At 44.3% G+C, this 15680-nt stretch overlaps 1 protein-coding gene across 2 annotated transcripts in view; it reads right to left on the bottom strand.

Moving 5' to 3' along the window:
- Positions 1 to 15680, bottom strand: part of TIAM2 (TIAM Rac1 associated GEF 2) — a 228139-nt gene that overhangs the window by 71490 nt on the left and 140969 nt on the right. For both annotated transcript variants that reach the window (XM_045080146.1, XM_045080147.1), the window contains 3 exons: positions 12975 to 13160; positions 12149 to 12295; positions 1023 to 1184 (listed from right to left, as the gene is read on the bottom strand). In XM_045080146.1, coding sequence (XP_044936081.1) covers positions 1023 to 1184; positions 12149 to 12295; positions 12975 to 13160 — 495 coding nt within the window. The remainder of the gene's footprint in view (positions 1 to 1022; positions 1185 to 12148; positions 12296 to 12974; positions 13161 to 15680) is intronic.

Below are 15680 nucleotides of genomic sequence, written 5' to 3' on the forward strand. Positions count from 1 at the left end.
GGGAACACTCTTCTATTCTACAGACTTCAGAATTAGGAATTTCCTACCCCAGAAATGTTTCAAAAGGAAAATGTCGACACACACACTCATTCATTCAGAGTAACTGGGTGTAACTGACCCACTCCGATTTCTGGCATCCTCTATCACTTATAAGACTTATGAACTCATAACTCGTGCTGCTGGTAGAAAACAATACTGTTGGTTGTCTGAATAAAAACATTACATAACAGAGTAAAAGGACACGAGATTCGTAAGAATGGAAGCTGCATGTATAAATGTCTGGTATCTTAAGGCTTAATTCAAAGTGGGAATAGTAAAAGAAAAAAGTAAAGATTATTCATATCTATTAAGTATACATGGTAAAGAGTTACCAAAGTCCACACGCCTTTTCTCACCATTCCAGGTGTTTGATGGCATTTTTCTCTGAAAACTTAAAAAGTGTTCAGCTCTACTGCGCCACCTGGTGGATGAAAAACCTCTGCTCTGATGTTCAGTCTATGACCTCAGCAAGCTCTCTTGAAGACAGCTTAAACGTTCTTTTCAGAAACAAAACCCAATTTGAATAAAGAGTAAAACACCACTAACAATCCCCACGAAGCAACTATGAATAGTATCAAGCTACTCATTTAATCTAGAGAAACCCGATAAAACTGCTCAGGAGTAAACCGAACTATTTCAAAGTTTCCGCCACTTTCTTAACAGAGCCCTGTCTCTAAGGAACTTAAACAAGGCTTCAGAATTATTCTAGCTATAAAGGTCTACAAAGAATTTCAGTAAAACAGCCCAGGTTCTTCATGAAGGCGAGGGGCCATAACGTAACAACTCCCTCCTCTAAAAGATGAAGAAGAATGCTAATTAAAGTAATACATATGTCCATTAATAAGCATGTTGATTAATAGATGTTCATTTCTTCTCTAGTACAGAAAGTGAGGTCTTAAAAACCACACAGATTTACAAGGCACAGGGAGGCAACATTAATGATTCTTTCTACTGAGACCTATTTCCACAGCAAAATACATTACCTTGCATGCAAGAGTCAAAATATCTTCTACTCTATGTTCTGGCTTGATCATTATAGTAACCCCTTGATTATCCTGAAAATGAACGTAGGTCTGGACCTCCCACGTGTTGTCTCGGGGAACACCATCGGCTGCTGAACCGTATATATGCAGAAGGTCATCCACCTGTTTTCAGACACCACAAGAAAATACAGATTTGATACACAAAGCACAGACACTAGGAAGAAAATGTCCCCTTGACTCATGGCATATTTTATAGCAAGCCCTTCCGCATTCCTTGCATCTGGCTTCTCACAACCCACAAGGGCAGACAAGCCAGTGTCTCCTCATCCATTTAGTCCACACGAAACCGAAACCCTCCAGGGAGGCTGACAGGAAGGCAACAGAGTTCTGGTCCGGTGTTCTGGCCACGTGCCATTTGTGGCCTAGCCCAAGTTTGAACACCACACAGTGCTCGGTTTCGACTCTCCCTGCTCCAGAATTGCTGGTTGACAAGCGCCCTGTGAAATCTGCATTCCTGATCACCATGAACTTGAATATGGGCTCATTTACAGCCACTGATGCCCGTGGCATCCTAACGCGAACCGTGCTGCATTTGAGCAATGCGGTTCTCTTATTTCTACTTGGTTCTTAAAATCAGTCTCTAATCCTAGGAACATTTTTTTTTTCCTTTCTGTCAGCTATTTCATATCTAGACACTCTTAGAAATCAACTCCAAACATACCACCTTTAAAAGGAAGCTTTTCCCAAAGATGTTTAATTCCCTGGACCCCATTATCATAGTAATTCAATGATCTCATCCTAGCATGAACTTCCGTGATTTATAAACATAAATAGTTAATATGTATTAAGCAACTCAGAAATGTTATCCTCTGGTTAGACTCTTGCATTGGTCTGGTGGCAAAAGACAGACAGACCTGGGGACCTGAAATAAAAAAACTGGGTGTTCGAGTTACACATTCTGCAATTTAATCAGCAGGACAGGACACTCACTTTGCTGAGCCTTGTCTCCTACTCTGTAAAAGGAGATATTAGTAATATAATTACTTAAGTTTATTAGTTAATACAGATTTTGCCAGCAAAAACATATAGATGTGAAAATACCTTACACACTAGAAACTGGTACTTTCAATACTATCACATTATTCTATCCTACTTATCATAAAGTTATCATCAATGGATTTTACTTTGAATTCCATGCATTAAAGAAAGACCCCACAAAGCAAAAAATCCTCCTATGCTGGATTTAAAAACTAGAATAGAGGGGCACCTGAGTGGCTCAGTCAGTTAAGCATCTGCCTTGGGCTCAGGTCATGATTCTGGGGTCCTAGGACCAAAACCCAGGTTGTGCTCCCTGCTCCGTTCTGTTTCCCTCTCTCAAATAAATAAAAAAAAACTCTTAAAAGAAAAGAAGAAAAAGAACTAGAATATGTATTGAAGATTTCAAAAGAACAGGCTCAGGAAAAGCAAGAGAAGAACCCGTTTTTCTGTGCTGTCTTTTTTAAAATGTGGTGCTCATCTTTAAAGGGATGTTTCTGGATCTGTCGTGGGTCTGTCACTTTCTGCACATTTTCCTGGAAGATGATCATAGCCCAGAATGAATATCAACCTCATGTGCCAAACCAAGAGAAAGAAAAGGAATGGACACCTGGAGCGGAGAAGCAGGGAGCCAGCACGAAGGACCCTATCGCATACAGATCCCTCTTCTCGGATTCAACCTGCAGGTACTTTATTTCCACCAGGTGCATCAGCAACAAGCAGGTACTGCCACAGAAGTAGAGTCCGCCCACCACCTCCCTACACACCCCGCCGCCCCCAACCAGGCTTGCTCAGCATCGCACTAAAACCCCAGCAGAGGTCACTGTGGAGAAAGCAAGCACCCAGGAAGCAGGCGGAGAAGTCAAGGAGTGGGTTACGCCTGCAAAGCAATTTAATCATGCCCTTTCCCAGCAGACCAGGAAAAACGTGCCTGAGGATGGCAGGTGGGGGAGGGGCGGGAGAAGCACAAGCTCACAACGATCCTTCCCCTTCCTCCTGCTGCCATCGCTACTCTCCATCACGGAGAGACAGACTTACGTGGGGCCAGAGGGAAGAGCTCCCCAGCCCCCGCCTGCCCCAGGCGGGATCCACACCCATTCTGGGGCTTGAACTCACCGCGCTGAGATGAAGAGCGGAGCACCCTCCCAGCAGCCAGCCGGGCCGTCAGGGGCCCCTGGATGGAATAAGCTTTCCGCAGGTTGTCAGTTCATGGACTACCAACAACTCGTTATGCACTGTCCTGACCCCATAGGGAATAAGTGAGAAACATGGGGCTCAGAAAACTCTAGAAATTTGCCCCAGCACACACAGTGAGCCGTGATGGTGGTACTATGGGAATTTTAGCCCTAAAAACCTGGCTTGAGCCTATGCTCACCACCACTGCACTATAGAAATACCAACAGGCCAGTTACCTCCCCACATAATGGATATAACCTGACTTTCTCGAATCTTTTCTGTTACTCCACAGCACACACCAAGTTCCGGTGGAACAAAACGGCTCACCTGACTTTCCCCAGAAAGCTGCAGCTCTCTCATTTCAATTTCCCTTGCCTGCTCTACCTTCCTCACAGCTCCAGTGCTAAAACCATATACATCCCTCAGCCTTACTTCCATTGCTACCCTCTCCCTCTCTAATGAAGTCTCTCCGGCTCTCTTCCCTCTTACCCCAAATTCGCTCCATTGCGTGAGGCTACCGTCCTCTATCCCTGATGTTGGACTTGACGAAGTCCAGCTTACGGGACAGTTTTTAGGTGCTCTCACACACATACACCCCTGCTCCCTCCCTGGGGCTAAGACAAAGGGCAGCAGAAGCTCTTTTCTGGCTCTGAGTCTTCTTCAGACCTTGATACAACACATTTTGCACCCAGAACATATCAGCCCAGGGGCGTGGAATTGGATGCAACCAAAAATTCAGCCGTACATATAGGCCTGAAAGGTAAAAGCTGCCCTGTCCACACCGTAACAAATTCTTAATCTTCCCTAAGTTTTAAGAAGAGAAATTAATAGATTCTTGAAGGAGTAACAAGTTCTAGACAAGAGAAAAGGACCGCAGGCAAATTGCAAAGGACAGAATCTCCCTACTCTCCTCAATATAACTAGGCTTTGGCTGCTCTGCGGAATCATTCCCTGAGCCTACACTGTGGACGCCAGATCGAGGATGAAAGAGAAGACGCCCATCAAAGTCAAGGCTGTGGAAGACTCAGCGCCTCTCCAGAGATCCTGCAGTGAAAATGTACACGGAAGCTTTTCCTGTGTCTTCACACATCATCTCAAACGTCCGCAATTAAAGAAAGAGTAAACCTGATTATTCCAAGGAGACATTAAGAATATGGAAAGGACTAATTAATCAGAACAAGAAAAAGAGGAGGCTGCACGTTTATAGATCTCCTAGGTGGTTGGAAGCTTTGCCCACTTGGCGCAAAAACTAGACTGATCCCCTCAAGGGTCAATGCTGTCCCTGCTGAGAATACACATGCACGGCTTTATTCTCAATATTCCAAATAAAAGTCATTTTTTTTTTTATTCAAGGAAAAGAGAATCTTGAGGGGTGCCTGGGTGGCTCAGTGGGTTAAAGCCTCTGCCTTCAGCTCAGGTCATGATTCCAGGGTCCTGGGATCGAGTCCCACATCAGGATCTCTGCTCAGCAGGGAGCCTGCCCCCCGCCCCTGCCTGTCTCTCTGCCTACTTGTGATCTCTGTCAAATAAATAAATAAAATCTTTAAAAAAAAAAAAAAGAGAGAGAGAGACTCTTGAAAACAAGCAAACAAACTAAGCCATTTGGAAAGCTCTTAATCCAGCCCGCCCTTTTCTGAGGCGTTTCCTTCATCTTTTTACCGCTTACCCAGGAGCCAGGGGCTAGCCATGCCCCAAGGCTGTGCAAACCCAACCCGCCTCCTACTCTACCTCTCCCCAGACACCAACCTCCCCCCCCAGCTATAAACTAGTTTCCAGGGGCACCTGGGTGGCTCAGTCTGTTGAAGGTCTGCCTTTGGCTCGGGTCATGATCTTAGGGTCCTGGGATGGAGCCCCAAGTCCGGCTCCCTCCTCAGCGAGGAGCCTGCTTCTCCCTCTGCCCCTCCCCCACTGGTGTGCTTGCACTTCCCCTCTCAAACAAATAAAATCTTTTTTAAAAGTTGATAAAAGAACAAACAAATCAAAAAACAAAACAAAACAAAACAAAAAAATTAGCCTGCTCAAGGTGCCCAGTTCCTGGAGAATGAACACAGATAACAGCAAAAATGTAACAGACATTCTGGTCAAATCCCAGTCTCGCCAGGGCTGGTTATCTGATGTCTCTGGGCTTCCGTTTCTTCACCTTTAAAGGGGGCTGAACCCCACAGCTCCACAGGGTGGTTAGGAGCCCTGAGTGGGAGGAATGGCATCTGAAGGCATTATCCTGTAAGGGGCCCTGACAATGTCAAAGAACTGGATGAAGTTCAGTCTGGACCGCAGAATGAAGCCCTGAAATTCAACAACAGCCAGTAAAAAGAGGTGCGGGAGAACGGTCCTTGTCTCAAAACCCTGAGGAGCTACGGGGGCTGGGGTCACCGCGTGGTCAGCCGTGACTGGCCATCCGCAGCAACCAGGGGCCTGGCACCCACACCTGGCCCAGGCGTGCCCTCCTCATGGGCCACTACTGCAGAGGCACCAATGATCACACTATTCCATCAATGGTCGTGTCACTCACACTCAGTGTGCCTGAAGGAGAGAAAACTGAAACTCCGCACGTTCTCACAGCAGATGCTTCTGGATCAAATGGCTTCTAATTACTACTTGATCACTGAAGGGAAGTGAGGAGCAAAATCACAATCTGGCTGTCACCAACGGGCCCTCCACCACAGTCGCTGATAAAAGGAAAGTCTATTAGCAAGTGAGATGAGCAGAAAACACAAAAGGCCGTACATGCTCTGGGTTTTCTTAATAACAGCAAAATGTCATGGAAGACAAAGGGTTTATCTCCTTCTTGGGCTGCTGCCCAAACATCAGTTGATATGAAGGGAAAACAAAAACCTATCTATGTACCTCTGTGTGTGTGTGTGTGTGTGTGTGTGTTCCGCAGGGTCCCACTTAAACAGATTACTACACCATGGTCAAGAGTAAGTGATTTCATTCCTATTTTCCATTTAAAAAACCAACATTAGCATTTTTTTTTTCCCCAGTTTGGAGCTAATGACTCATGGGACAATACTTCATTCACTCGCAGCCACAGAAAGTCGGGACACCCCAAGCCAATTTTCCAGGAGAAAGAGCCAAGGCCCAGAGGCTCCACAGTTTCTGCAATGAAGCTGCTGGGGGAGCTGCCTTCCAGAGCCTCAGCGGGGGATGTGCTGTCACAATCCCAGTAACAAACACCTCCCTTCAAACTCTGCTTGAGACTCATTATTACTCATCAAGAAGCATGCTCTGAAAAGCTTTCATTTTGGGCTCGCCAAAATGTCCTTTCAAAAAATGCTCAAATAAGACTGGCTTTACTCCAGTCTTAACAGATTTTGAATTAGGATGACTCACTGTTGGGACTGTTACATGGTGCCCCAATTAGAGTGGAATAGTTAAAAGGTGCCTGGGACCCCTCCCTCCTAACACTCAGGAATGGCTGCCTTTCTGTATCACGAATGGACGTCATACACTGGTTATAACGAGAAGATGGTCCTCACAAATTATCAATATACTCCAACAATGATCAGCAGAGGAAAACTAGTAAAATAGGATTCAACCAGCAACAGGCAGAATTTTAAGTCCCAGAGATACAAAAAACAAACACCCTTCATTCAGCCTGCAATTCAATTTAAACCTAGTTTTCTGAGTTCTGCAGTCCCAAAATGACACACAGTTAAAGCCCTAGGTGTCAAAAGAATGTATATCAGCGACAATTCTTAAAGTAGGAATAAATGTTTAAGTGTATATGCTTTAAAAAAACAGATGCAATATTTTCCTCTCACTGATTATAGTGCCGCTGGGACTTGTCAATTAAATCACAAGAAGATCACTTGGTAATTTGAGCACAATTTAAATAGGCACTAAGCTTAATTCTGACCATCAACAGCTTTTTTAGCAAAATTTCTCTCCAAAGCCTGATGTAACTTCAGTTAAAAAAAAAAAAAAATGCTTTTGTGCAAGAATCCCTTAACATTCAAAGTAAGAATTTTAAATTATGTAGCGACAGAAGAGATACAACCTTCACACTGTTTTTTATTGCACAACAAACATGACTTCTCAACGACTATTAAAGGACTGGATCTAATATAGACAACAGGCAGATGTAGTAAGTGATACTTTATCCTTAGTACACTATGGACTGAGAATACATAATCACAAAATATAAACTATACAGAGCAAGAGTCCCAATTACAAGCCTGCCGGGGCGACACAACATGGTTGCATCACTGAGGGTAAGAGGAAGAAGACCAAAGAAGTAGACATGTCCCCACTTTTCTGTAGTTCCCACTGTGTCACTTTGCTTTCCTGAAAGATCTGTGTTTGTGCCTGTTATAGCTAAGAGGAAAAAATCCGCAGAAGATGAAATCAGGTGAAAAGCAAACACATATTCAGCGTCTGTTTTGCAGCAGCAAGCCCTTGTAGGGACAGCACGCACACCCCAGCAGCAAGAGGGGCACGGCCAAGGTCCTTCCCTGGGGCTACACCTGCATGTGCGATCCAGCCATGGAGCTCCGAACTGGGTCCCTTAGCATCTGAGCTTTACAACACCTCGATTTATTCTGTGTATCCTTTCGTGAGATGTGCCCTAAGGTATCAGAAAAACCCAAGAGGTTATTTTTTGGCTCTGGGAATGCTCAAAATTTTTCCAGATAAACTACTGGTATTTGCCACTTTGGCTTATGAAAGGTTTCACAGGAATGCCCCACTTCCGATTCATGGGGAAACCTGTAATCGTGATACAATTATTTTCATCAATTTTTTTTTTAAAAAGATGGTAATTTGATCTGGATTTTGAAATAGGCTCCGCATGTGTGTACAAATAAAGGGGCAAGGGACTGAAATTATTATATTCACTTGTCAGTCTGACATTTTGCTGCTATGATTTATAAATAGGAAGGTTTTTGAGGAGTTTCTGGGTGGCTCAGTCCGTCAAGCATCTGACTCTCAATTTTAGCTCAGGTCATGACCTCGGGGTTGTGAGAGTGAGCCCCACAAGGGGCTCTCAGCAGGGGAGGGGTGAGTGTCTACTTGAGATTCCCTCTTCCCTTCTCCCCTCCCCTGCCCCTGCTCACATTCTAAAGAAATAAATAAAATCTTAAAAAAAAGGAAGTTTTGGATTTGTCTTCCTTGTGGTCCCATGGTTGGTCCGATCTAAAAGGAGGAAAGCACCAAGAACAGAGAGGAGCAACACAGCTACATGGCCCCTCACACAAGCCAGTGTGTCTCACACTCAAGCTCCTGCAGCCCCTGACCTCTGAGAAGGGAAGGTGAAAGGGAATGGGGCTTTGAGTGGAGATTTTCTACCCCATCTCAGGACACGGTAGGCAGAGCAGCCCACTAGGAGCAGTGTCGACAACAACACAGCATACTGGACAGCTCTGGGGCCCACAATCCAGGCCAAGCTCACAGGAAAGCCAAAGAGATAGCTGTCTGTGTGGTATAATTTTAGGATCACCAGAATTTGCCTCCCTTACCCTTCCTTCAGGACCCGTCAACAACGTAATTCTCAACCGTTCCTCAGTGTTTCCCAACTAAATTGTCAAGTGGCCAAATTATCCCAATTAATTAAATAATACTGCCTACTTCTGCAAAAGCATATTAAATTTGTCCAGGCCTATTAAAAATCAGGTTTCAACTTCTACAAATAGTTGAGAGGTTTACTGGACATAAAACTCAAGACAAAATGATTTGGGGAAGACAGAGAAATCGCTCAGTAACATGAAACACAGCTGCAGGGGAAGGTGCAGGTTTGAAAAAGAACCCCAAAGGAAAAGTAGAACTTCATCCCTACTCCCATAATTCCATTCAGAAATGGTTCTGAGTAGTTTAGTCAGAAACTTTTGGAGTCTAGACAAGGACGCTGTGCTCCGCTCCACTGAGGGTGATGCAAAGGCTACTGACTCACAACCTGGAGAGACTCTGAAGATCTCCAACCACCCCAAAAGGAACATGCAATTTTGGATTCACCAAACTCTCAAAGGAGGGTAAGTATTGCTGAGCAACAGGGGACGTATAAACAAAAGTTGCTCTTTTGATCTCAGACTAGCCACACCACTTTTAAGACAGGGTTACCATGAATTTAGGTATCTTCAAAACTGCTCGGCATTCTGAGAATATCTCTTATTTGCCAACTAGGGACCATATGAATCCTCAATGGGGAAAAGCTGACAGCCTTCCCTTTAAGATCAGGAACACGACAAGGATGTCTACTCTCACCCCTGTTGTTCAACATAGTACTAGAGGTCCTAGCAACAGCAATCAGACAACAAAGAGAAATAAAAGGTATTCAAATTGGCAAAGAAGAAGTCAAACTCTCTCTCTTCGCAGATGACATGATACTTTATAGGGAAAACCCAAAAGACTCCACCCCCAAACTACTAGAACTCATACAGCAATTCAGCAATGTGGCAGGATACAAAATCAGTGCACAGAAATCAGCTGCTTTCTTACACACTAACAATGAACTCTAAATGTATTTTCAACAGATTCATGTAAAGACTGTGAACCAGCACTGCCTGATTAGTGCTTGCGTCATCAATGTAAACCAAGATGGCTGCCCCCACAGCAACGTTCCCCTCACTGGAGTTATTGGGAGTTTTAAGAAAGCTAAGTTCCAGAAAATGCCTATCTGCCCCTTGAATCAAATACCTGATGGACAGGAGTGGCAGAAAAGGCTAATGAAATGGCTCTGCAATGTTCATTTGGCAGCTACCCTTTTTCAGTATTTAAACTTTTATGTTCCATAACCTTTTATAAGATCTTCATATCACAATTTATACTAATTACTCCTCTATTACATTTAAAGTTTTAATTTTGAAGGGAAAGTTGGTTTTTTTACTTTCCTTATGATTACAAAGTTTACTTTTCTTTAATGTTGTTTATTATTCCAGCAATCCTAGATCTTCTTGATAATGTTTTTAACCAAGAAGTACACATTTCTCAAGAAGTAAAACAGCTCAAAGTTGGGTTTGTCACTCTTGTCTGAATGTGCACAGAACAAGAGAACAGAAATTGTGAAGAAATATACCTAACTATTCACAGCAGTTGTGTTTGGGTAGAGGGACAAGAAATGATTTCCTTTTCTAATTTTTATCTTCTAGATTTTGTACTGAAGTTATAAACATTAAAGATCTGGCCATGTAAACATTTATGGATACCTACCACCTCTACGTCATTCAGTTACGTAAATATAAACACTAATTAGTTCCCTATCTTTTTAAAACAAAAATGTTCATCAGAATGCTTTTGCCTCTCAAGAAAGCTTACGTTAAGAACATTTACCACATCGAATGGGATAAAGACCATTGTTTGAATGGTCAATATCAATAAAGATATTGTTTGAATGTCAACATCTAAGAAAAGGAAGCAAGTTATCAAGTTATTTATCATTATTAAGACAGGATTGACTGTCTTGATTAAAACAGAATGTCTCAAATACATTCATAGAAGTTCAATTCAAAAATATAAGCCTAGCATTAGCCAATACAATATAGGTGACTACCATCTATAATGAAGAAATATTTTCCCACTTACAATGAGCACGTGATTACTTTACAATTAAACTACAAGTAGAACCACAATTTTTAAATATGATATTCTTTTCACTGTATAGGAATATATAAAAATTTTGCAGGGATATGCAAAACAGAGGCCATGGAAAAGAGGGTTCGTGTGTTTTTGTCCACCACTCCTCCCTTATGATGCTAGGGCTATAAACAGGTCTAAAGAGTGGCTTCTATCTGTGATTCACACAATTCCCAAAACTAGGACATACAAGCAAATAAATATTCATATAAAATCAGAAAATCAAGGTCCAGATGTGACCCTCTAACACTGGAAGCCTATTCAGAACAACAACATGTTACAAGTATAACCAGGAGTTTCCTCAGACTTCATCACATTTTTCCTTTCCATTTAAAGGATCATATTGACATATAAAGAATTCACGTTTTCAACAGCCTTTGGAAAAACAATAATCCTAAAACATATCAGTCTGCAACATAAAATTCATTATCATCTATTAATGTCATTAGGAAATAATTCAGATAGAAGCATTCAAAATGTTCTGAAGACCATTCACTATACATGAGCCCCACTTCAGCAATGAGTGCTCAGATTATTTTTAAAATATTAAAACAGGGGCACCTGGGTGGCTCTGTCGGTTAAGCATCTGCCTTTGGCTCAGATCATGATCCTGGGGTCCTGGGATCCAGCTCTGCATGGGGAAATCCCTGCTCAGCAGGGAGTCTGCCTCTGCCCTTCCCTCTGCTCCTGTTCGTGTGCTCTCTCTCTCTCAATTAAATAAAATCTCTTTAAAATTACTTACTTAAAATAAAATAAAATATTAAAGCAGGTGTCCTTCCTCAAGGACAATCAGCAGCTGTAACAGCCCAGTATAGCAGAGCCCTGGGTCCAGGGAGGTCGAAGCCAGGCCCCGCCCCACGGGCGCCATGGGTGAGGCAGGGACTTAACCTCGCCGCCATGTCTCAGGCTTCTACATCTCTAAAATCTGATGACAAAATGCCTCCTGTGTGTCATCAAGTTTAAGTGAGAAAAGTGTCCAGCACTATCAATAGAATTTGGTTGCCGTTATTCTGTTATTAATTAATAATTAATAATTATTAACAATTCTATTATTACATGTTTATTTTAATATCAAATCTTAGGGGAAAAACTATTCTAAAGGCAACGATTCTGACTACGTTTGTGTGCCCGGAGCTGCAGCTGTGAGCAAGGTGTGAACGCATTTTCGGAAGTGCCAACAGGAAGCTGGGCGACCTGTGTGTTCCCCTTCGGGAAAAAACCCATGCCAAGACTGCATTCCTTTGAATCAACTTCTATCTCATTCTTAACGGCTGCTGAACATTTGTGGTCCGCTGACCGTCCAGGATCTCCCGCTAAGCCTGCTGTCCCTCCTGTCCTGGGGAACTCGCCTGAGGTACAGAAGGTCTTTTTTCCTTCCCTTTTCTCGCCAGCGTGTCCAGCCCTTTTAGTGAAGAAAATAGACCCTTCTTGTTCCTTCCTCGCTGGGTCAGTGAGAGTGTTCTTTTCCGGAGGGCAGAGTCATCTCTAGAACATACCTAATGAAAAACACAGGTTTCAACCTCTTAAGGCATAGTACCCGGGTGACAGAATTCATTGTTGCCTGAACAGAAGTAAGCCCTGCTTTCTGTGATCATCACTTCTGCCCCAAAGCTACTGCGTGTCTGACATACCAGACACGCATGCACCGTATGGCTACCTCGTATCTGGATAGCACCAGCCGAGTTTCAATGTTCTCATCTCTCCAGGGTGAGCAGTGGGGTGGGCAAAAGGACCCGCAGATGCCCCAGGCTGGAGCTCGTGCTGGCCACGGAAGCCAGCCACCCGGGAGCCGCTGTGGAAAACCCAGCAAGGCTCTGTGTAATAGGGACAAAACCCCCTTCGCTCAGCCTCTCCATTCCTCATTCCCTCCTTGCCTCTCTTCAGGGATTTCCACCCTCCCGACGGACGGAAGTGAAACGGACAGAACGGCAGACACCGAGGTGAACGTTTCCTAACGGTCTACGAGTCGCGGGGTTCCTAGAAGCGGCAGCAGAGAACTAGCGAGTCCTGGAGCCGGGCTGCCTCCCACCCTCCATCCCCGCAGTGTCCAGCCCCGGGGACTCCCTGGGCAGTACTGGGCTAAGTCACAGGGCACCTGACGGGCGGTCCGCTGGGAAAGGGGGAGCATCTGCCCTCCTCCCTGAACGCCACACACGGCCTTTCCCAGGAACTTACCAGAGCATGGAAAGAAGAAACCGACAAGATGCCCAGCCTGCCGAGGGCCAGCTTGGAGGGGCGGCTGGCGGCGGCCAGGAGGCTCTTGGGGTTTGGCAGCTCCCCGCCTTGTAGGCTGGCCAGGTAGCAACGCATCCTAAACAGATCCATGTGAAACTTCTCCAGGTTCTGCTCCCACTGCTGGATCTGTTTAAGTACAAACAGGGGTGATTGAAATGAAAATGAGAAGGTTTCATGAGTCCAACTGAAAATACGGTCCCTTTCACAAACGTCAAGGAACAATTTGTTTCAGCCGGTGCTGCATGGTGGAAATGAACCTGCCCTGCTCACCCCCTCTCAAGCCCTCCTGCCCAGACACAGTGGGTCAGACAGCACCAGACTTCATCAGGATGGCCCAAAACAGAACAAAGCCGGTGGGCCCAATCCAAACCCAGGCCACACCACCATGACCTCTGGAGAACTCCAGCACGCTAAGCTGTGCCAACCGAACGCAGGATACACAGCTGTAAGTAGTTGTCTCACTTTGTGTAATTTCCCTACACACTGCCAGCCTCTGATCTTACACCAGATGAGCCAAACTGCACACAGACAGATGCTGGATGACAGACACGCTGTCTTTTATGTGAATGCTCCGCCTTCTGAGTAAATGACTCGATCAGAAGCAAATGACTTCAGGGGTAAAGGAAAAGAGAGCTTCTACTCCGATTTTAAGTATATTAGAGAATGATCACCGTCTCTACATCTGGATGAAATTAAAACGCATTTTCACACCAATGAAATGTCACTGAGCTTTTTCTTCAAAATTGAAGTTATCAATTGGTAAAGAAAGATGGTCAGATTCTGAGGGCCACTTTTCCTCCTGCCAAGGATCAAGACACATTTACCTTTATTTTAAGAGAAACCAGAAGGTGAAAAAGGCTCTATTGTAACTTGCCAACACAGGGATTCGCCAGAGCGGAAAGCTGCCCTCTCGAGGGCGGTCAGAGCTTCTCCGCATTCAGGAGAGGGTCCGCAGTGAGGGCTTGTCATCAGGGTGCACGTGTCACTTCACCCGCACCAGCTGCATCGGTGCTTCAGCCAGGGTTAGCCTCCAGGCAGGTTCTAACTCTTCACAGCAAACCTTCTAGGTCAATTGTTAATTCTGGGTAAGTGATATTTTGAAGGGTCTCCAACATTTAACACTCTGGTCCCTTCAGTCTCTCCCGAAAGAAAAGCAACACAAACTCCGGCCACTCTCACACAGCCCCCACTCCAAGTCCTCCGGATCAAGTTCATCAGAAGGTCACCCTGCACCTTCTCTACATGGAAGAAATACAATGGCTACCAGATCTAAAATGATCTGTTGATTCATCAAGGTCTGTCAGCAAAGCTACAAAGTCCCAGATTCTCAAACTCCATAGCAAATTTAACTTTGTGGAAGCTTCTGTACATGCATGTTAGTGACCTGATAGCCACCTGGTGTCGGCCTTTCATGAATACTAGAAGGACCTGTTGGCTTTTCTCAATGAACATGCCCAGTCCAGATATGTGAGGAATCTATCCAGTAAGTAGGATGTCTTGAAAACCACCTCCAGCAATTCTGGTTCATAGCCTTAGTGAGGACAGCTCTGGACTAAGAAGCCAGTCCAAACTCTCTCTTCTTCATCTTGCCACATTAGAGAAGTCTAGATTCTAAAAGTAACAAATGGTTATTACACAACCATAAACTGACACCTACCAGAAGCTGTAAGCCACGGGAGAAACTATACCCCAGTTCTGCCTCTCAAATACCTTCTCTGCTGATTTCCTGAAAAATCTACAATTACAGACACCTTCTTTTGTAGACATGAAGTTCATTAACATATGTGATTACATTTCAAGAGAACTGGTATCTCAATCAATATTATACATGGCAGAAGTCATTTTAAAATTAAATTTCATGAAAAACACAAACCAGAAGGGACTTTATGACTTCTCCATTTCAACAATTTTCCTATGTTCATCCTGACTCAACATTTGTGATGGTTAGTCCTATAGGTGTCAACGTGACTGGACCACTGGGTATCCAGAGTTGTGGTTAAACATTACTCTGGGTGTTTCTGTGAGGGTGTTTTTGGATGAGAATAGCATTTAAATGGGTGGGCTGAGTAAAGCAGATGACCCTCCCCAGTGTGGACGGGCCTCTTCAACCAGCTGAAGGCCTAAATACAGACCCGAAAGGCCGACGATTCTCCAAGGAAAAGAGAATTCCTCCTGCTTAGTGGCCTTCCATCTGGGATACTGGCTTTTTTTTTTCTGACTTTGGACTTGGAACTGAAACATCAGCCCACCCTGGGCCCGGAGTCTGCCAGTCTTGGAATGGGAAGGGTACCATTCTTGAGTCTTGCTGACACTGCAGATCTCGGGACCTATGTGTCTCCAGTCATGTGACTGTTTGTTATAATAAATCTCTTTATAATACATCTATTTATGCATAAATAAATGTGTGCGCAAGCATGAGCAGGGGGTGGGGTGGACGGAGAGGAAGAAGCAGGCTCCTCACTGAGCAGGGAGCCCGATGCCGGACTCAATCCCAGGACCCCAAGATCACGACATGAGCTGAAGGCAGACACTTAACCAACTGAGCCATCCAGGCACCCCCACATTTTAAGCATTAACAAAAAATATAAACATATTTTATAATCAAAATTATGAGATAAAGGAGATAAAGATACATTTTTATAAATG

Source organism: Mustela putorius, unplaced genomic scaffold, assembly GCF_011764305.1.
Source record: "Mustela putorius furo isolate JIRA1106 unplaced genomic scaffold, ASM1176430v1.1 tig00000450_pilon_pilon_pilon, whole genome shotgun sequence".
Lineage (NCBI taxonomy): Eukaryota > Metazoa > Chordata > Mammalia > Carnivora > Mustelidae > Mustela > Mustela putorius.